At 42.6% G+C, this 23,707-nt stretch overlaps 1 protein-coding gene across 1 annotated transcript; it reads left to right on the top strand.

Moving 5' to 3' along the window:
- Positions 1-9,774: 9,774 nt before the first annotated feature.
- On the top strand, positions 9,775-13,953 carry LOC146306349 (uncharacterized). The gene is made up of 13 exons (XM_084711778.1): positions 9,775-10,151; positions 10,604-10,705; positions 10,834-10,890; positions 10,990-11,046; positions 11,128-11,205; positions 11,310-11,649; positions 11,776-12,058; positions 12,187-12,420; positions 12,512-12,603; positions 12,815-12,919; positions 13,086-13,279; positions 13,383-13,547; positions 13,701-13,953. The coding sequence occupies exons 1-13, from the start codon at positions 9,934-9,936 to the stop codon at positions 13,951-13,953; spliced, it is 2,178 nt and encodes a 725-aa protein (XP_084567904.1). The 5' UTR covers positions 9,775-9,933.
- The last annotated feature ends 9,754 nt before the right edge of the window (positions 13,954-23,707 follow it).

Genomic DNA, 23,707 nt, shown 5'->3' with positions numbered 1-23,707 from the left:
TGTGATGACATCAGTGTTAGGTTATAATCCTAGCACCATGTCATTATCATACCTCCACTGGTTTTCCGGTGATAACTTTTGAAAGGATGGTGGTAGAGACTTGAAACCAAGCTCTGCACCCCCATTTTTGGACATTCCGGATCCAACGGTGCCACCCTCGAGTCTCTATGAGGTCGGGAAGTGGGTCAACCAGAACTTTGAGGACTCTGGTGCATACCTCGACTGGTTTCGGGGGATAACTTTTGAAGGAATGGTGGTAGAGACTTGAAACCAAGCTCTGCACCCCCATTTTCGGACATTCCGGATCCAACGGTGCCACCATCGAGTCTCTACGAGGTCGGGAAGGGACTGAACCAGAACCTTGAGGACTCTGGTGCATACCTCGATGGGTTTTCGGAGGATAACGTTTGAAGGAATGGTGGTAGAGACTTGAAACCAAGCTCTGCACCCCCATTTTTGGAGATTCCGGATCCAACGGTACCACCATCGAGTCTCTACGAGGTCGGGAAGGGACTGAACCAGAACCTTGAGGACTCTGGTGCATACCTCGATGGGTTTTCGGAGGATAACGTTTGAAGGAATGGTGGTAGAGACTTGAAACCAAGCTCTGCACCCCCATTTTTGGAGATTCCGGATCCAACGGTGCCACCATCGAGTCTCTACGAGGTCGGTAAGTTGGTCAACCAGAACCTTGAGGACTCTGGTGCATACCTCGACTGGTTTCGGGGGATAACTTTTGAAGGAATGGTGGTAGAGACTTGAAAGCAAGCTCTGCACCCCCATTTTTGGACATTCCGGATCAAACGGTGCCACCATCGAGTCTATACGAGGTCAGGAAGGGACTGAACCAGAACCTTGAGGACTCTGGTGCATACCTCGATGGGTTTTCGGAACATGACATTTGAAGGAAAGGTGGTAGAGACGTGAAACTAAGCTCTGCACCCCCATTTTCGGACATTCCGGATCCAAGGGTACCACCATCGAGTCTCTACAAGGTTGGGAGGTGGGTCAACCAGAACCTCGAGGACTCTGGTGCATACCTCGATGGGTTTTTGTGGAATAACTTTTGAAGTGAATGTGGTACAGACTTGCAAGCAGGCTCTGCACCCCCATAACTTTGTCTGTACACACACACCCACACACACACTCACCCACCCACACACACACACACACACACACACACAACTCCACTGGTTTTCCGGGGATAACTTTTGAAAGGATGGTGGTAGAGACTTGAAACCAAGCTCTGCACCCCCATTTTTGGACATTCCGGATCCAACGGTGCCACCATCGCGTCTCTACGAGGTCGGGAAGGGACTCAACCAGAACCTTGAGGACTCTGGTGCATACCTCGATGGGTTTTCGGAGGATAACGTTTGAAGGGATGGTGGTAGAGACTCGAAAGCAAGCTCTGCACCCCCATTTTTGAGCATTTCGGATCCAACGGTGCCACCATCGAGTCTCTACGAGGTCGGGAAGGGACTGAACCAGAACCTTGAGGACTCTGGTGCATACCTCGATGGGTTTTCGGAGGATAACGTTTGAAGGAAAGGTGGTAGAGACGTGAAACTAAGCTCTGCACCCCCATTTTCGGACATTCCGGATCCAAGGGTACCACTATCGAGTCTCTACAAGGTTGGGAAGTGGGTCAACTAGAACCTCGAGGACTCTGGTGCATACCTCGATGGGTTTTTGTGGAATAACTTTTGAAGTGAATGTGGTACAGACTTGCAAGCAGGCTCTGCACCCCCATAACTTTGTCTGTACACACACACCCACACACACACTCACCCACCCACACACACACACACAAGTGAACACATCAGAATGTTAGGTGGCTGTGATGTCATCAAAGGGAATGTGATGACGTCACAGACCCTGTGCTTTGATCTAGCATGGGCTCTGTGATGACATGAGTGTTAGGTTATAATCCTAGCACCATGTCATTATCATACCTCCACTGGTTTTCGGGGGATAACTTTTGAAAGGATGGTGGTAGAGACTTGAAACCAAGCTCTGCACCCCCATTTTTGGACATTCCAGATCCAACGGTGCCACCCTCGAGTCTCTACGAGGTCGGGAAATGGGTCAACCAGAACCTTGAGGACTCTGGTGCATACCTCGACTGGTTTCGGGGGATAACTTTTGAAGGGATGGTGGTAGAGACTTGAAAGTAAGCTCTGCACCCCCATTTTTGAGCATTCCGGATCCAACGGTGCCACCATTGCGTCTCTACGAGGTCGGAAAGGGACTGAACCAGAACCTTGAGGACTCTGGTGCATACCTCGATGGGTTTTCGGAGGATAACGTTTGAAGGAAAGGTGGTAGAGACGTGAAACTAAGCTCTGCACCCCCATTTTCGGTCATTCCGGATCCAAGGGTACCACCATCGAGTCTCTACAAGGTTGGGAAGTGGGTCAACTAGAACCTCGAGGACTCTGGTGCATACCTCGATGGGTTTGTGGAATAACTTTTGAAGTGAATGTGGTACAGACTTGCAAGCATGCTCTGCACCCCCATAACTTTGTCTGTACACACACACCCACACACACACTCACCCACCCACACACACACACACAAGTGAACACATCAGAATGTTAGGTGGCTGTGATGTCATCAAAGGGAATGTGATGACGTCACAGACCGTGTGCTTTGATCTAGCAGGGGCTCTGTGATGACATCAGTGTTAGGTTATAATCCTAGCACCATGTCATTATCATACCTCCACTGGTTTTCGGGGGATAACTTTTGAAAGGATGGTGGTAGAGACTTGAAACCAAGCTCTGCACCCCCATTTTTGGACATTCCGGATCCAACGGTGCCACCCTCGAGTCTCTACGAGGTCGGTAAGTGGGTCAACCAGAACCTTGAGGACTCTGGTGCATATGTCGACTGGTTTCGGGGGATAACTTTTGAAGGGATGGTGGTAGAGACTTGAAACTAAGCTCTGCACACCCATTTTTGGACATTCCGGATCCAACGGTGCCACCCTCGAGTCTCTACGAGGTCGGGAAGGGACTGAACCAGAACCTTGAGGACTCTGGTGCATACCTCGATGGGTTTTCGGAGGATAACGTTTGAAGGGATGGTGGTAGAGACTTGAAAGCAAGCTCTGCACTCCCATTTTTGAGCATTCAGGATCCAACGGTGCCACCCTCGAGTCTCTACGAGGTCGGGAAGTGGGTCAACCAGAACCTCGAGGACTCTGGTGCATACCTTGATGGGTTTTTGTGGAATAACTTTTGAAGTGAATGTGGTACAGACTTGAAAGCAGGCTCTGCACCCCCATAACTTTGTCTGTACACACACACACCCACCCAACCACACACACACACACACACACAAAAACACACAAGTGAACACATCAGAATGTTAGGTGGCTGTGATGTCATCAAAGGGAATGTGATGACGTCACAGAGCCTCGATGGGTTTTCGGAGGATAACGTTTGAAGGAAAGGTGGTAGAGACTTGAAACTATGCTCTGCACTCCCATTTTCGGACTTTCCGGATCCAAGGGTACCACCATCGAGTCTCTACAAGGTTGGGAAGTGGGTCAACTAGAATCTCGAGGACTCTGGTGCATACCTCGATGGGTTTTTGTGGAATAACTTTTGAAAAGAATGTGGTACAGACTTGCAAGTAGGCTCTGCACCCCCATAACTTTGTCTGTACACACACACCCAAACACACACTCACCCACCCACACACACACACACACACACACACACACACACACACAAGTGAACACATGAGAATGTTAGGTGGCTGTGATGTCATCAAAGGGAATGTGATGACGTCACAGACCCTGTGCTTTGATCTAGCATGGGCTCTGTGATGACATCAGTGTTAGGTTATAATCCTAGCACCATGTCATTATCATACCTCCACTGGTTTTCGGGGGATAACTTTTGAAAGGATGGTGGTAGAGACTTGAAACCAAGCTCTGCACCCCCATTTTTGGACATTCCGGATCCAACGCTGCCAACCTCAGGTCTCTACGAGATCGGGAAGTGGGTCAACCAGAACCTTGAGGACTCTGGTGCATACCTCGACTGGTTTCGGGGGATAACTTTTGAAGCGATACGTACTTAGGCCACCTTTGGGGTCGTATGACAGAACTCCCCACATATGTGGACACCACTTTTCTGAATGGTTTAGAGGGAAGCTGCCACCATTTTCAGATGTGGAAGGATGCCCTCAATACCAAAATCACGTGATCTTTTGGATTAAACCATGTTTTTTTTTTTTTTTCAGTCTGACTTTTAACCTGGACTTTGGGGACAAATCTTATTTAAGAAATCTTTGGGGACTTCGGCTAAACACAGATTCTGATAGAAGTAATCTTTGGGGTCTTATTTTTTGCAAGCCAGAGTGTTGGAACTATTTATTTATTTATTATTAGTATTTGGTATTGTTTAGTTAGTATTTGGATTTGATTATTCTGCATTGATTTATTTGAATTCAATATAATTACATTTTTGCAAGTATTCTGTTTATTATTTGTTATGTTGTTTTCATAAAACAAAAAACAACATTAAAAGGACAAATGGCCACTACACAGAGATTCTAAACCTTGAGATATGTCCCACGAGAGTCATTTGAATTGATGGTCAGAACTTCCTGACATCTTGCTAATATTCACTGAATCAACACAAAACATATGAAGTCGGTTGAAATTATGATAAGTAAACGTTACAACCAATGACAAGGGGACCCACATGCAGTACAAAACACAGGCAATAAAATATGAAGAGAATGACATTTGTTGCAGCCTCACTGATCTTTAATTAACAAAAAGGGCACTTACAAAATAAATTAAAAACCTGAGACAGACTCTCCAGCTCTGAAACTTGTACCAGTGTACAAACACACAGATCTTTTGATATTGAGGCTGAGGACCAGAACTGTTTCTAACAGTTTACCAGTTTAACACAGTTGTTTTTTAACATCTCTCTCTCTCTCTGTTTTTTTTTTATGTTCTTATGTTTAGTACATTAAAAAAACAACTTTGGGTTAGTTAAATTGGTAGAAATGTGGCTAAATGAATGTATTTGGATAAAACATATATTATTTACCTTTTAACATTTTTTAAAGCATATTTTGATTACATTTAATCTTTTTTCTACCTACTTTTAAACATTTCACAATTTAACCTGTTGATGCTGAACTGAACATTTTTTAACGTACCTTTTAGATGCTCACTTTCTGAACACGGCAGATAGAAGACAGATAAGTATTTAAGTACTTGTCTGCCTCTTCAGTGCAGTGATTCTGTTTCTCACATAGTTCTTTACATCAGTCCATGTTCGTTCCTTCAATGTCTCCGTTTCATTTTGCAGACAAAGCATGCAGTCGTGCTTGGCAGGAACTGTGAATGTTCTGATGAATTTCATCAGGTGTTTCTCCACAGAACGAACTTCTCCTGCTTCCCATTTGCATCTGCTTCGTTGTACGGCTGGTTCTGTGAAGAAAAGAACAAATGCAATGTAATAATACTGGAAAACATGCAAATGCAGCCATCATCATGAACATTTTTTTCCCCAGTAGTAGCCTTAACGAAAGGGGGGTAAAAAAGCCTTGTGAAGTCCAACAACAGGTGGCTTTGTAACACAGGGGGTTGTGATCAGTATATTTTATTACTGGAAGAAGGTCAAAGCTATCATTATGCTGTTTGGCTCTCCAGCATCTTAAGTCTAAGATATGTTTTTCAGAGTGGTCTTCCAGTTTGAATGCTGCTTTCGCTGCATGTAAATGGTTTAGAAATTGTAGTACCAAAAAATAAATATGTCCATTCTATATAAATGTGAACTTCTGTATAGAGAGAGATTAGCTTCATGGCAACATTCATCATCTTGTCATAAGAGCAAGGACACAATGATCATCATTCTCTTTGCACTGCAGGTTTTAACCTTGTATAGGAGGACTAGCACCACGTGCTGGTGCTGATGATGCTGATGATGCTGATGATGCTGATGGTGCTGATGATGCTGATGATGCTGATGGTGCTGATGATGCTGATGGTGCTGATGATGCAGATGTATCCATTATGTGTTCCATTTCACTGCTGGTACACTCATCTTCTGAAGTGTCACTGGAATCTCCTTCATTGGATTGTGGCAGTTTCTCTGGAAGTAGAAAATGATCTAAATTAAATCAACAGCACTTTTAATCTCACAGGCAGAATCTAGTACAGCATTTATAAAAACACAGAAATATGAAACCGAGTATCCATACCAGTGTTAAATAGATCAAAAATTAAGAACATGCCCAAACCTTCAGGGTCAATTTCGATATCATCCGGTGTCAGTGTGCGAAATACGGGGGGGTCCAGGGGGGTCCGACCCCCCCGATTAACCCATGAGACCAAGGAAAGCCTCAAAAGCAAAATTTGAAGGGGGTCTCAAATTTTGTCAAAAGAAATATTTCATTGTCACTAATGGTCACTAAAATGTTTTTAAGCTCACCATGTCCAGTATTCAGAATTAAAAAAAATACTCACAAATATTTTTTGCCAAACGGAGCCAGCCAGTCCTGTGTGTGTATGCAAATTAGCCATGTGCACACCAAACAGAAGAAAGATGTAACGTTGAGAAGTCATACTGGTCATACTAAAAATGGCAAGCAAGCGAAAGCTAAACCAGAGATAGTAATGCGTGGCCACACATTACTATCTCGTGGCCACGAGATAATAACGCGTGGCCACAAGATAGTTAATGCGCGGCCACGAGATAATTAATGCGTGGTCGCGAGATAGTTAATGCGTGGTCACGAGATAGTTATTGTAGTCATCCCATGCAGACTGTTGGTTTTATCATGGACAAGTTTGATTTAATTTCATTTTATTTTAATATAGGAATGAATTACAGTGACATACTTCAGTCACTTGTGGCAAGGCATGGAGTAATTCTTAGCGAGAGACTCGGAGCCCCTATGGTGACATTGGATGAAAAAAAAAATAATGCGTGGTCACGAGATAGTAATGCGTGGCCACGCATTATTTTTTTTCATCCAATGTCACCAGAGGGGCTCCGTATAAAACAACGTGCATCCATACAACTTTAGCCAATGCAAATCCTATGTCAGTGTTGCTTTGCGAATACTATGGGATTATCAAAAATTGTTAAGTGTGTGCCTGTGTGCTGTCACGTAGGCTATAGACTGATTGTCTTGGCTTGCATCCATTAAATATTGTAATGTTATAGACCTACTGCATATTGAGAAAATTTAGATCGGTATTGCGCAACAATCGGGAGATGGGGACCCCCCCGAATATTGACGGGTATTTCGCACACTGTCCGGTGTCATCCCTTTGTACTGCGACACAGTCCCCCTCTCCATGGCCAGGAGCACTTTGCTCATTCTAGCAAGCTGCAGAGTTGCTTGGGGCAACCAATAGTACTGTCGGTGGATGCCAATATCATGGCCTAAGAAGTCGGCCAGTTGGTCAGACTCATTTTCCTCAAGGTTCAAGACCTGTGACATTGTTGCAATATGTTTTCGAAGCTTTGTTGAAGTCAGTGCTTCAGGGTGTTTGGCACCACAGAGTTTGGTATATTTTTGAAGGCACTCTCCCCCTCTGTAGGCTGACAAGGCTTCTGGTCTTCCAAACATGAATAAATTATCATTCGGTACACGGCAGCTTTCACGCATCTCAGCTAGCAGCTCCATAGCAGTCACCATAGATGGCTTTAACAAGACAGGGACCATCCTCCCCCTTTTCCCTCGGATCTCCACTCTTGCAAAGTACTCGCACATCTTCCTTTCGAATGGAGTCAAGCAGATAGCCACGTCATCATGCAACGCTGACTTGTTCCAGGACCTAAAGGCAGTCAGTTACATCCTCGACACCTCTCCTGCTCTTCGTCTCTTCGTCTCTTCGTCTTCGTCTCTTCGAACCAAATTGGGGACACTCATGTACTTGGACCTCTTCACCACCAATACACGAGCCTATCCTAAAACTGGGGACACTTCACACACAATGTATCTGCACCAAACTGGGGACGTTTGTGTGTTGAACCCCTTACTATCAATGTAAGTCTGTATAATAACAATGTGGCTATGAACAAACACCCACATGCTCCTATATCTGAGCCACACTCAGAGAGACAAGTCAACAGACTATCACTATTTGGGAAAGAGAAACACACTGGATTAAGCTGTGCTCTCATATATCCACCGATCAGGTGATTACCTCAGCATGAACAAAGGGACAAACGAAAATGCTCAAATATGATCAATAGGTAACAATTCACATTAGCATGCAACTTGAACTTGGTAGCACTCATGCATTCAGACCTAGATCAGTGGCAGCTGCTGGCTAGAAGAGGCAACAAAAGTGCAGTGTAAGTACATTGATGAGTTTTCCATGGTGATTATTTCCCTGGTTAACTTAGGACACCTGTATTTCTGCTAATAATTAGTAGTTAGCTACAGAAAATAAACATAAATCCTATCTTTTGTCAGTTGGCAGTGTCAATCAATTTGATTTTCATTTTGCATTGTTTGAGAGTCATAACTAAACCTTGACTGAGTCACCAGATTATCATTGTTGTAAAATTATGTGTGACATCACACCAATATACTGTTTGGACTGACTGGTCTCCACAAAGGCTGTGCATGTCATCTGAAAGATATCTTGCTGAAGCAATGGCATAATGTTTAATGTTGTTATGAGAAGTCTTAAAATATTTCTGGTTCATAATGAGACTATGGCAAGATAAATTAGACTGTGGGGGGTTGCCACATTCTGGGTAATTAATGGAGAACACTGATATTAAAGTTAGAACCCTTTATAGGTTAAGTTGAAGGACAATTCATTTGTTGGCAAACCAGTACTGCACGGACATAAAACTTCTTTGTAATATTTGGTTGCACTAGGGCTTATGATAATCAATTGCCCTGTCTTCTAATGTTATCATCTCAGCTTCTTAGCTGTGATCTATGCTGCCTAAAAATGTTAACGTTGTTCAGCCCTGTGAACAATGTCTGCTTTTCTTACTCCACTAGCCTTGCTTTGATCTTGTAATAATTACTCTGTCACAGAGCTGTTGTCTCCGTATGTAATGTATCTAGATACAAAGACATCTCTAGAGGAGCATTAGAAACATCTGAATTCGTCAAATGTCATATTGTATTCCACAGTCACAGCACACAGTAAGTCACTAACCCACTATAAACATGTACTTTTCTAAGTTACAATATATCTGACGAGAAAAAAGCAATTACACTGACTTACCATATACTCCCAAATTAGAAGCCCATCATCCTCACCAAGGTAGAGGCAAAGTGCCTTGAGAACTGCTGCCTTTTTTAGATTAACATCACTGTGTGAAGCCTGTGTGAAGAGATTCCACCGATTAAAACATTCATAAACACATAACTACAAAAAATATTTCCAATTTCCAACCTGTGGTAACCTACAAATACTGACTTCCAATCAGCTTTGTCAAGTTTGATCTATATAGCTCAATATTATGTCAAACATACTGTAAAAGTGACTTTTTTAACTACAAAATAACTGTGAAGCATGGCCTAGTTTTTATTTTTAAAAAAGTGAGGTATGAACATGTTGTTTTAAAGGACCAGTGTGTAATAATTACAGGAATATATGTACATAAATGAGATATATTATATATAAGTATGTTATTTATTATTATCAATCAATGTAAAGTCATAATCTATATGTTCCCGTTACTTTAGAAATAGCCATTTATAGTTACATACTGTCGGGTCGCCTTACGGATCTCACCATCTTGTGCTGTCTACGGCAGCGCAGAGCGGACAAACTGCACTAACAGTGACTCTTGGGAAGCCCCTGGCGGCCTTACGTAGACGCCGCAGCGTAAACACGGAAGTAGAGGGGGAGGATAGACGCGGGTGATTGCTGGCAGACGATTTAGAGTTGTGTACCTTGACTGGCACAGTTTTTGAAAAATGGAGGATCATACATACACTGTTCCTGAACGAAACGCAGCGGAAAGTGAATCCCCGTCATCCAAGAAGCGGAGACGCGAAGAAAGTAAACGCAAGCGTGACAGGAAACGGCAAAAAACACGAATCAACATCGGCATAGCGTTCACACGATGGAAATCACTGATGGAGGACAAACATTTTCACAGTGACGCCGAGGTTGCCTGTTTTCTGCTGGACAGGTAATTCATCCTACACACATAATTGTAGTTTGTTGTGAGATAGCTTTCGCTAGCGATATAACATAGCCACGGGCATAACTCTGGTTACTCACACAAGTAACCCCCCGTGTTTCTGCCGATAATATGTATTAATTACCATGACTGTAAGTTTACAAGTATTCACCAAACATATGGTCAAGATATCAGGTGGAATTACCAAGATAAAGCCACAGTTTCAGATAATTATTGCCTATCACATATCAATACAGCTGCATGTTAGTGAGCGGACATGTAGCTGTATGTCTGTCTTGTCTGCTACGCTTGCAGTTGACTGGTGGTTTATGATATATAGGTATAATTTAATGTTGTATGTGTAGGCTAGCCATTCCTCTCAGCACTGTATGATTTAACAGTAGACATTTCAGGTGTGTGTGTCTCTGTAACCTAGCACTTCAATTCTTGATGTTTTACAGCTATGAGAGTAGTCCTTCAACGTCTACTCCTATGAAGGGAAAACCTTTTCATATCACAGCTCCAGCGTTGTCTACAATTGGTGCTTCTAGTGGGACAGACAGGCAAGTCTTCACTATGAACCTATTGTGGTCCCAACATATTTGAAAACCTAATAAAGTAGCAGATTAATCAGTTTTCTTTATAAGTGTGTTACTGTGCATATGAAACATTCTGTGATTATTGTTTACAGAGATGAGCATTTGGATGTCATTGCAGAAGCCACAGAAATTCAGAGCCTTGAGCAAAGGTAACAGTTAACTTGCCATACCATCTTTGAGCTATTTCATCTTTTTAATATACTCATAATTTGTGTATTCTTCATTTTTTACAGCTTACATGACATGAGTATTATTGAGGAGGAGGACATTGAGGAAAATATTTTCAATGATCCCTTGAATAGCGTGTAAGTAATGCTTCCTAATGATAATTCTAAACATTTTGTGATCTCTTTTTAGAAGATTTTTTTTAAATATGTCCTTTACAGAATTGATTGGGCAGATGAAGGTGATGGCAAGAATGATGACAGCTCAGATGAAGAGTATTTTCCACCAATTTGTATACGGTATGTTATCAGTCATTCCTTATTCTGCTATTGCTGTGTGGTATGATAGTTTTTTGTTTGTTTAATATTCATAGCAGACATGCCTTCATATTGTGCCTCAATAGGATGGGTGGCACACTGAAAGGAGCATCTATCGATGGACTCCCAGTTATTGGAATTGATGAGACCATACATGACCAGCCTGCACATGAAGACCCTCCTGATGAGCCTCCCTGTGATCAGGCACCTGCTTTCCCAGAACCACTGCATGTCCTGTGTGAGGATGACATCATAGGTGCCAGGGCTGCAATAGTCTATGAAGACTGCCTGAAACAACTGGCCACATTTCTGATCCTGCCAGTGGATAAATGTACAGGTGTTTTGCAGACTGGTATGTTGTGCAACAGCAGTGCCCCCTTCGAGGTAAACATCACTACCAAGGGAACAGCAGCAAGCGTTGAATGGGTAAGTCATGACAGTTATGGCGTATCACAACTTTATGATTGTCTAGCAATGACAATTTTGTTGTGGAGACCAATGCTGCACATGCCAAATGCATGTTTGTTTTTTTCACTTTTCTTTGACTTTTAGGTCTGTCCCAATGGACACAGCTTGTGGAGATGGAAGTCCCAGCCTGTAATGAAGTTTGGGATACAAGCAGGAGATTTTCTCTTGTCCACCAACATTTTATTGTCTGGCAACAATTATGCAAAGGTTGCCCTCTTGTTCAAATTTATGAACATGGGGATGGTGAACAAGAATACCTTCTTCTCCATTCAGGACAGTTACTGTGTTGACACAATAAAGGACTTCTGGGATGAGAGGAGGAGTGAGGCCCTCAGGCGCCTTCAAGGAAAAGATGTTGTCGTCCTAGGTGTGTAGCTTATGCTATACCATGCTAAATAAGTATTGAAGACAATAGGCAATGACAGTGTGATAGTAAGCAGTAAGCAGCTAATACTTTTATTTATTTTTTGCTTCTATATTCGTTACTTTTTTCAGCGGATGGAAGAAATGACTCACCAGGCCACTGTGCCCAATACTGCAGCTATACTACCATGGAGAATGATACCAAGGAGATCATTCATGTTGCCACTGTAGACAAGCGGCAGACATCCTGGAACTCTGTCGTCATGGAGAGGGAGGGTTTTATCCAGACTGTGGACAAGCTGACATCAGAGATAAAGCTTGTAGAGATCTGCACTGATGCTCATGCCCAAATTGGAGCTCTTATGAGTAAGTCTTCATCTGATATAATGTATGCATTCATGTGTTGAAAATGTGACTGTAATATTGTAGTAATATTGCATGTTTTCCTACTATACAGACCCAGACAAAGGCAAATACAAGGCGCTTGGAATTCATCACAGTCTGGACATGTGGCATGGTGCCAAGAACCTGGCTAAAAAGATTGCTGCTGTAAGTTCAAAACTGGCTCATATTATGCCTATACATTCATCATAAAGTGATGAATTTATAGGCATCCCTGGATGAAGGTTGCTGATCAATCATCAGGTGTAGTCTTTGACATTAAAATCTGTATGCTCTTACCCCTCCATGGAATATGGTTGAATACCTATGTATGACATTAATTCCTATGTATGTCTATGTCTATGTTTCTCTCCTAAAGGCAGCAAAGGTAAAAGGGCAATCAACTCTCCTCATCTGGCTGAAAGATATTGTTAACCATTTTTGGTGGTGTTGTAAGACGGCTGATACAACCGAGCAGTTTCTTGTAAATATACTGTGTGTGTGTGTGTGTGTGTGTGTGTGTGTGAGTGAAAGAGAGAGAGAGAGAGAGAGAGAAAATGTATAAATAAATAAATAAAACAAACAATATATATTGTTTGTTTTTGTAAATTAATGCTACATTTCAGAGAGCTTTTCCACTTTTTACACAGACACTATGGATCGGCATCACCCACCATGTCTGTAACATTCACACCTGGAAAACGGGAAGATGCCAACATGAACACCTGGAAGAACTGCATGGAAAGGAGTGGATCCAGAGAGACTCCAAGTGCCACAAAGCTTTACAGGACATTGTTCTCAATAAGCGTTGGCAGAGGGATGTTCATAAATATCTGCGCTTCAGGTAAAGTGCAGCTAAATGTTTCACACAGATGCACATTGTTTATACTGTACTATACAATGATTATTTTTGAAAAGACTAAAGTTTACATTTATTGTTCAATCAGATCAACTGCTGACCTGGAGGCATTCCAGAATCACATTCTGATGTATGCCAGCAAACGGTACGCTTTCAGTCCCCCGGTTTATGAGGCAAGAGTTCTGCTGGCTGCTCTTGACTACAACTTCCACCGGAACCGACCAACAATGAAAACGGCAGAAGGAAAAGAGATGTAAGTTTAATAATTGAAATACTCCCACTGACTACAGCACATACTGACAATTTGTTTTATAATTTATGTTTTGTATACAAGAGCTTATTTATTTTCTTTGTTTGTAAAAAATGAATAACTGATACTTAGGAGTTTAAATATGTGTAACTAAAGTTTCAGAAGGCTGTACAAGAAAAACGCCAGAAGATACAGTGTATATGCCCTGAAATGTGAAAAAACCTATGGATACATCTCTGAGCTGCAAGGACGAATTGTTAAAAGGAGACTGATGAGTGGAGCGGGGATGCCTCGAAGGAGGAGCCTTCGACCAGATGACCCCAGAATGCTCGGCTTGGTGCCCCCCATACCTGCACCTGCCACATCAGAACTGGTGCGGACGCAAGTCAAGAGAGGTCTGGGTAGGTGACACACATTAATTTGCCTTTATTGTGGCATATTAGCCTGTCCTCTAAGTCATACTCTTAGTGAAATAATATGATTTTGACCACACTGTATCAGTTCAATAAAATATTATACTAACTACATGTATCATGACACTGTCTCCAACACGACCGGCTTTCAGTCCAGCTGCTGATTCATAATGATTCAGACAGAAGTTCACCCTGCTTCATTAAACAGAAAAAATAAAGTTGGAAGTAAAGTTCTGTTTGTTGTACAAGTGTATTTATATATCTGCATCACTGCAATAAATAAATCATGTATATGTGATGATCAGCTATTTTCTATAGATATTTCCCTTTCAATTCAAGTGTAAGTGTTCTTATAGCTTCTGTCTTTGTCAAAGATAATTCTGATGAAGACAGAATAAGCTGTTGAAATGTTTTGTCTGTTTGTACACTACAAGCTGCACGTTTTATGATTGCACACCAACATTTCTCCTTGTATTTTCAAGATTGAAAGAGATGGCCAAAACTGTTTGTGTAAATTTCAAAGTATTTATATTAGAACTGTCAACATAAGTGTTGTCTTTGTAGATTCATCTTTTGGTTAAAATTGTAAAGACACAGCTAACCCCTTTAATGATAATATACATTAGTGTAGCCTGAACTAGAAATTAAAATTTACCAACAGTACAGGAAAACTACTTTTTCTGTAAGTCCATGTTCATATGTGTATACTTACAATAAATACAACAGGTATATTTAATTATCATATTTTATTAGCAGTTGCTATCAGAAAACATAACAGAATAATAAATAATGAAATGCAAAGTCATGGACTGAATAAAGTAATAGTATCAGAAAAAAATATTTAGAACATTATTTGATATCTAATAATTACAAACAATATTAATAAATAAAGTATAAAAATAGAACAAATAAAACTGTTGCTTTGATGCCCTGATGATGTTCACACAGGTTAGTGAATACTTGTGGTCCTGTATTGACACTCCAGAGGGCCTGGAAGAACATTCAGATGCCAGGTATGAATCCTGTGTAATGTCCAGTAGGGTCAGGGAACTTGTCCCTGATGCTCCAAACGCAGCAGCTGGGGATGACAAGACGGTTTCCCTGCCCTAAAGAGCCATGTTGCCAAAAAATAAAATGCCTATAAGCTGCATAACGGTACTCCCGGTTGTCATCCCCAGGCCCCCTAACTTGGCCTAATACTGTCAGTTCTTCCCGGTACTGCCTGTGAATACGTAAGAAGCCTTCTTCTAGGCAGTACTGGGAGAAGTGAGGTAGTCGGCTTACACAGTTCCCTGGATCCTGGCCACAGCATATCCTTTCCCGGTCCGTAGGCATGTCCCTACAGTTACCACAAGTACACCATGGTACCCCTGGCACTCCAGTAAAAGGTGGGGCACCATGCCTGAGCTGATGCATCATCAGGGCATCAAAAAGTAGCCCTGGCTGCCTCTCCAGGAGCTGCGTGGTGAGCTGCCTGTGCTCCTCCAGAGTCATTTCCCCAATAAGTCTCTGAAAAAATGAGGAAGAACAGGAAAAATACACATGTTAATGAGATGTCTGATATTATGTTGGTAATACACTAATATCACTGCAGTTTATGGTGTACAGGCTGCTCAGAGTTTCACCAACGTCTAAAACAATAACGTGCTGCATGATGCTGTTCCTCTACAGTATTTATGCTCATTCACGTCCCTGACGTTTCACAGGTAATGATGACTCACGTTACTCTGAGATTACTCATCAAACTACAGACAATAGTGACTTTGCTATATGTAGAGCTCAGAGCTGTAAATAAAACGTTTTGTTGAATTAGGATTATTCATATCACACAGACCACGTAGGTATACAACAAAATTATTTTCTGGATACATACCTCCGTTACTTCTATACGGCTTCTTTGGAGACCTTCAAATCTTTCCTCCTCCTCCAGCAAAGCTTCTGCACCAGTCGCCCCGCTGGCACCTCTCCCTCGTCTAGCCCTGGCTGCACCGCGACCTCGGCCTCTCCTTCCTCGCCCTGTTCCTCTCCCTCTCCCTCTTCCTCTTCCTCTTCCTCTTCCTCTTCGTCGCACCCCCGTTCCCCGATCAAGACTCTGATTCTGTAAACGAGGAATAAATATGCACCCAGCCAACACTATATCGCTATCATACTTAATAACTACAATTACTTCGCCAATGTCGGCTTATATCACCATACTAAGCAGCTCGCTAAAACACGACCACGATGTGGAGCATAATCAGGTATATTCGATATCTTATATGAAAGGTATATACTACAGAGACTATTGAAATACATTTTATAAAATTATCTATATAAACAAACCTCATCACTTGAAAAACTAGTTGATGTGGGTGTTGAGGAAGCCATTTTGTCCGCTGACGGCCACCGTACTCTTGGAGAGAGAGGGGCGGTGTCGGGATAAATCCTCTTAGTTGCAATATACGGTTTGAACGTTAGATGCCGCTGGAAATCACACACTTCTCCTTTAACTCCTGTTTATTCAGAGACATACAGTACAGCTGACAACAATGCTGTCCTCTTAACACATAGGTGCTTAGTACAACTATAGCCCAATCTTATTATCACCACCTGAGAAAACAGGATTGAACTGGCACCTGTCTGATCACATGACTGCATCTCTAGCCCATATGGTATTATTGCCTTAAAAAGACAATAGATTTTTTTTTTTATTTTTGCATCTTGCAAATAATCCAGACTTACTGATGACGCAAACTGGGGCTTCATATGGACAATACAATTACACAGTGTATGAAGTATGTATGAAAAAAAATTCCATAACATCGTATACATAAATTTACAGGTAGTTTCTAGCCAGAAACATCTCCCTTCTTCTGGAAAACAGATGTCAGCTGGGGTAAAATATTGTCCAACTGTACCAAGAAGTTTGTCTCAAGTGGAAGTGTTGTAATCTGCTGGAATTCAGCATTTATCTGGTAGAAGTTAGAAGAGTAGCATGCCATCTTCTGCCCCCAAGTGGCCAAAATAAAGAACTGCTTCCTCTATAGGAGATTTGTCTCTCTCCAAATGTTGGTCATCTTTTGTTTTACCTTATCAGACTTTACATTTTAACAGCTGCACACTGAAATTGCATAATAAGGAGAGGGGAAAAGGCAAGCATGTGTTTACCTCATCAGTATGAAAGAATGCAGGCCACCTGGCTTTAAACTCCCTGACTGCTGGGGCAATTCCTCTTGATGGATAGGGACAAAATTTGACCCACACATTCAGTACGTGACAGAAAGTAGGAAGTCAGTAGCAGTGGCTTGGCAGTCGGAAGGCATGGTGAGTCAATTTTTGATTTAAGTGCAAATTTTGCAAAACACTGTGACCAAACTTGCAGAAACTTATTTAGGTAAGTTTACATGTTTTATGGAGGGTCAAGAGTGCTGAAATACATTTGGAAGCATTAATTAAGAATTAGAATGTAAATAGATGAAGATTTGGAGTCACACCCAGCTGAATAGATTGAAATTTGGAAGTGGAACTCTGAGCATTGAGGAGCGTTTTGGGGCAATTCCACTTGATTCATAGGGACAAAATTTGACCCACACATTCAGTACGTGACAGGAAATAGGAAGTCAGTAGCAGTGGCTTGGCACGTCCTCACGTGGTAGATATACGAGTCAGGTGAACTAGGGCCACCATATACGTTAGTTTTAACAAAAGCTACTGCAAGTCAGTACACTGATATTTGGCTGAACAGGCCTCGGTCATATACTTGCAAAGTCTTCTAGTCATATGTTGCAAAGACTGGCCAATGGCTTGTTCAACTTCGTAGGTCTTAGTCAGTGGGCTGATGGCCATTGCTGTTCCCTGGTCAGGTTTAGCCATAGATAAGATGGATGGATGGATGAACCCAACATCTAGCCTCAAGAGCCTTTAATGCAGAAAAAACTCTGAGTCGATCTCCAAGTGGCATCGAACACTAACAGAAGATTCGCAGAGACCCTACCGTCCGGCATTCTGAAGCCCAACCCTCTAGTGTCTTCCCCAAGGCTAGTCTCTTTCAGGGGTCTTGTAGTGGCCTTGAACCATAGTCTTTCAATTTAGTGTCCGGCGCAGGTCATCCAACGCTACTTTGTAGCAAATATCTTTATTTACCCCTTCATGAATAGCGACAATTGGCCAGAGGTCAGCAAAGGCCATCATCCCACAGGCAGGGGTTTAAGAAGCTCAATAAGCCATTAGCCAGTATCTGCAGACTGTTACTAACAGACTGCGCAAGTGCATGACTGAGGCCGATTCAGCCAAATATCAGTGTGCTGACTTGCACTCACTTTTGTTACAAAGTTGAAGTCTACCTGAACATTAGGTCCAATGGTTACTCCATCTATCAAAAAAAGAAAGGGACCCAAACTGGACCCAAATTTCAGGAGGTCTTTGAAGACCAACTTCTCAGTATGTGAAGGACAACAAACCCAACATCTACCCTTGAGAGCCTTTCATGTAACAAAAAAACCCAAAAAACATCAACTCTAAGTTGACCTCCAAGTGGCATCAAACGTTAACAGAAGACTCACAGATACTCTATCGTACAGCATTCTGAATCCCAGCCCTCTTGCATCTTCCCCAAGGCTAGTCCTTTTAAGAGGTCATGTAGGGGCCCCAGACCATGGTGGTTCAATTTAGGGTCCCACCCAGGTCAACTACTTTGTAGCCAAAGCTTTTTAAAAATCCTCATCTATGGCTAAACCTGACCAGTGAACAGCAATGGCCATCAGCCCACTGACTAAGACCTACGAAGTTTAACAATCCATTGGCCAGTCTTTGCAACATATGACTAGAAGACTTTGCAAGTATATGACCGAGGCCTGTTCAGCCAAATATCAGTGTACTGACTTGCAGTAGCTTTTGTAAAAACTAACATATATGGTGGTCCCAGGACACGACTTGTATATCTACCACGTGAGGACGGACCCAGAAATTGCCCCCAAATTTCAAGTAGTCACTCGAGACCAGCTTCCCAATATGTAAAGGCTCATGAACCCAACATCTAGCCTCAAGACCCTTTAATGCAGAAAAAACTCCGGTTCGATCTCCGAGTGGCATCGAACACTAACAGAAGACTCACAAAGACCCAACCGTCCGGCATTCTGAAGCCCAACCCTCTAGCGCATAAATTCTCAAAGTGCGGCCCCCCAGCCAATGGCGGCCTGCAGCAACATTTCTGGCGGCCTACAATGAATTACAGTTGGTAGTTTTAATCCAACTGGTAGTATGTAGGTGGTATGCACCAGAGTCCTCAAGGGTCTGGTTGACCCACTTCCCAACGTCGTAGTGACTCGATGGTGGCACCGTTGGATCCGGAATGTCCGAAAATGGGGGTGCAGAGCTTGGTTTCAAGTCTCTACCACCATCCTTTCAAAAGTTATCCCCCGAAAACCAGTGGAGGTATGATAATGACATGGTGCTAGGGTTATAACCTAACACTGACAGGGTCCGTGACGTCATGACATTCCCTTTGATGACGTCACAGCCACCTAACATTCTGATGTGTTCACTTCTGTGTGTGTGTGTGTGTGTGTGTGTGTGTGTGTGTGTGTGTGTGACATCACAGAATTCTTTTGTGTCTTTGAGGACGTATCAACATTCTAGAACCTGTCTAGGACACATATAACAGTCAGCCTTTAGAAGACTCAAGACACACACAGCTTCACAAGTTGAAAAGATGCATGTGGACTGGACAGGACTTGGTTTACAGTAAGAGCTCATTTCAGACACATTACTTTCAAATTGTTACTCTTGGTGGAAATGGGACTTTTGTTTTAGGACACACTTGAAAAGCATGTGAACCTGTCATATAACGTCCAACTGTAACCAAGTTGTTTGTGGTAGCTAGAGTTTAGACGGATGTTCTTTCACATTTCTGCATTTGGTTGTGTGCATTGTGCATTCGCTCCTGAGGCAAATGGAGATGACCACCTTTGTCTTCTGAAAACCTGTCCACCAACATCTGAGCAACATCTTTTTTGGTGCTATTGATCACCACAAGACATTCCTATGGTCAATATCTCCAAAACTTGCCAACTCATGTCAAAAAAATCTAGATGGATAAACAGAACTACAGGCCAGGGAAAAATGTGTATTTTTGATTTTGGTGTGAACTCTCCCTTCAAGAGAGAACACTGAACAGAATATATTCAAAATTGCTGCCATTGAGAGAAATGACACCCAAGGCCTTTCTCAAACCCAAGAGTGTAAAGTATGGACTTGTGTTCCTAGAGAGACACTTCAAGCTTGGAAGAATGAACTCACAAGGACATGAGCACACAGAATGGTGCTGACAGTTTGAGACGATGTGTTCTTGCTGGTACTGTACAATAACCCATTCATAATGAGACTATGGCAAGATAAATTAGACTGTGGGGGGTTGCCACATTCTGGGTAATTAATGGAGAACACTGATATTAAAGTTAGAACCCTTTATAGGTTAAGTTGAAGGACAATTCATTTGTTGGCAAACCAGTACTGCACGGACATAAAACTTCTTTGTAATATTTGGTTGCACTAGGGCTTATGATAATCAATTGCCCTGTCTTCTAATGTTATCATCTCAGCTTCTTAGCTGTGATCTATGCTGCCTAAAAATGTTAACGTTGTTCAGCCCTGTGAACAATGTCTGCTTTTCTTATTCCACTAGCCTTGCTTTGATCTTGTAATAATTACTCTGTCACAGAGCTGTTGTCTCCGTATCTAATGTATCTAGATACAAAGACATCTCTAGAGGAGCATTAGAAACATCTGAATTCGTCAAATGTCATATTGTATTCCACAGTCACAGCACACAGTAAGTCACTAACCCACTATAAACATGTACTTTTCTAAGTTACAATATATCTGACGAGAAAAAAGCCTACAGTGCTCCAAAACACTTTTTCCACAACAGATCCTAAGCTTAGCTGCTACACTAACAATGAAATGTCTATTTATTATGAGGAAGCAACAAAAACCTCTTTTCAATTTACTACTGTTTGTTTTCTGAAGTGTTTTTAATTAACACAAGCCTTGAATGTTCTGTACATCACGAGCCAATGGCAGGAAAATCTCTGGCAATGGCTTTTATTTGAGTCTCACACTGGATTTAAAAAGTAAAGACTTAAGATAAAATAACTATTTATATCAGGGATGGACCAATGTTAGCTGCCACCATCGGTATACTTTACCAATAGACAGAAGAGGAGGCTCCTGAGCTGAGGAGGCGACTACAAGAGAGAAGAGCCAGGAGGAGGAGGAGGAGGAGGAGGATGAGGCTCCTGAGCTGCTGCTGATGATGATATTGTTGATGATGATGAGGATGATGAGGAGGAGGAGGAGGATGAGGAGGAGGAGGAGGAGGAGGAGGAGGAGGAGGTGGCTCCTGAGCTGCTGCTGCTGATGATGTTGATGAGGAGGAGGGGGAGAAGGAGGAGGAGGAGGAGGCTCCTGAGGCTGCTGATGATGATGGTGTTGATGATGAGGAGGAGGAGGAGCAGGATGATGAGGCTCCTGAGCTGCTGCTGCTGATGATGATGTTGATGCAGAGGAGGAGTATGATGAGGCTCCTGAGCTGCTGCTGCTGATGATGATGTTGATGCAGAGGAGGAGGATGATGAGACTCCTGAGCTGCTGCTGACGATGATTTTGTTGATGATGATGATGATGATGATGATGATGATGAGGAGGAGGAGGAGGAGGAGACTCCTGATGATGATGATGATGTTGTTGATGATGAGGAGGAGTAGGAGTAGGAGGAGGAGGAGGAGTATGATGAGCTGCTGCTGATGATGACGATGTTGTTGATGAGGAGGAGGAGCAGGAGGAGGAGGAGGAGGAGGAGGAAGAGGTGGATGATGAGGATCCTGAGCTGCTGCTGATGATGTTGTTGATGATGATGATGATGATGATGATGATGATGATGATGATGAGGAGGAGGAGGAGGAGGAGAAGAAGGGCTCCTGAGCTGCTGCTGATGATGATAATGATGTTGTTTATGAGGAGGAGGAGGAGGAGGAGGAGGAAGAGGAGGAGGAGGAGGAGGCTCCTGACCTCCTGATGATGATGATGATGATGTTGTTGATGAAGAGGAGGAGGAGAAGGAGGAGGATGATGAGGCTCCTGAGCTGCTGCTGATGATGACGATGATTTTGTTGATGATGATGATGATGATGATGATGATGATGATGATGACGATGATTGTTGTGGAATTTGCCTCACTTGCCTCACTAGCTCTTAGATTGTTCCCTGAGTCTCTCTTTATATGGGTGACAATGCAGTCGTGAAGGGTCCAGTCATAGGTCATCTAACCTGAACAGGCACACTAGTAGTTGGTCACTCTGCACAACTACAGTCCACAGCTGCACAAGTAGGAGAGTAGTGCATCCCCCAGATACTTTCTCCTGAGGTCCCAAGGTTATGGCTTATCGGGCAGACAGACTGTCTCCACATTCTCTAGCAGGGCACAATACATGAGTAAGGCCGACAGATACAGTGATTTAGAGCAAAGAGGTGCATAGTTTCTTGTTTTGCACTTATGCCCAATAGAATTTGTGTACACATAGATAGACACATGAGGCCCATACATGGAGGCCTGTCAAATTCCAAATTACAAAATTCCAAATTCCTAATCTGAATTCTCCACGATCGAGCTTCATATGTGTATATACTATATATATATGTATATATATATGTGTATACATATATATATATATATATATATATATATATATATATATATATATATATATATATATATATATCAGGATCCTCATCATCACCTCATCATCCACCTCTTCCTCCTCCTCCTGCTCCTCCTCCTCATCAACAACATCGTCATCATCAGCAGCAGCTCATCATACTCCTCCTCCTCCTCCTACTCCTACTCCTCATATATATACTCCTCATATATATACTCCTATATGTATACATATATATATATATGTATTCATTGTGTAAGTCATCTGGGACTCCCGAACTCTTCTTCAGTGTCTGAGTGAACCATTCTTCAGAATTTCCACTACAATGATGATGATGATGATGATGATGATGAGGCTCCTGAGCTGCTGCTGCTGATGATGATTTTGTTGATGATGATGATGATGATGATGATGATGATGAGGAGGAGGAGGAGGAGGAGGAGGAGGAGGAGGATGAGGCTCCTGAGCTGCTGCTGATGGTGATATTGTTGATGATGATGATGATGATGATGATGATGATGATGATGATAATGATGATAATGATGATGATGAGGAGGAGGAGGAGGAGGAGGAGGAGGAGGAGGCTCCTGAGCTGCTGCTGCTGATGATGATGTTGATGAGGAGGAGGAGGAAGAGGCTCTTGAGCTGCTGCTGATGATGATGATAATGTTTATGAGGAGGAGAAGGAGGAGGAGGAGGCTCCTGAACTGCTGCTGAGGATGATGATGATGTTGTTGATGAGGAGGAGGAGGATGATGAGGCTCCTGAGCTGCTGCTGCTGCTGATGATGATGTTGATGATGAGGAGGAGGAGGATGAGGCTCCTGAGCTGCTGCTGCTGCTGCTGCTCCAGATGATGATGATGATGATGATGATGATGATGATGATGATGATGATGAGGAGGAGGAGGAGGAGGAGGCTCCTGAACTGCTGCTGTTGTTGTTGTTTTTGTTGTTGTTGTTGTTGTTGTGGAGGTGGAGGAGGCTCCTGAGCTGTTGTTGTTGTTGTTGTTGTTGTTGTTGTTGTTGTTGTGGAGGATGAGGAGGCCCCTGAGTTGT

Source organism: Lutjanus erythropterus, chromosome 23 (genome assembly GCF_056507025.1).
Source record: "Lutjanus erythropterus isolate fLutEry1 chromosome 23, fLutEry1.hap2, whole genome shotgun sequence".
Taxonomy (NCBI): domain Eukaryota; kingdom Metazoa; phylum Chordata; class Actinopteri; order Lutjaniformes; family Lutjanidae; genus Lutjanus; species Lutjanus erythropterus.
This window is presented reverse-complemented; position numbering and strand designations above follow the sequence as displayed.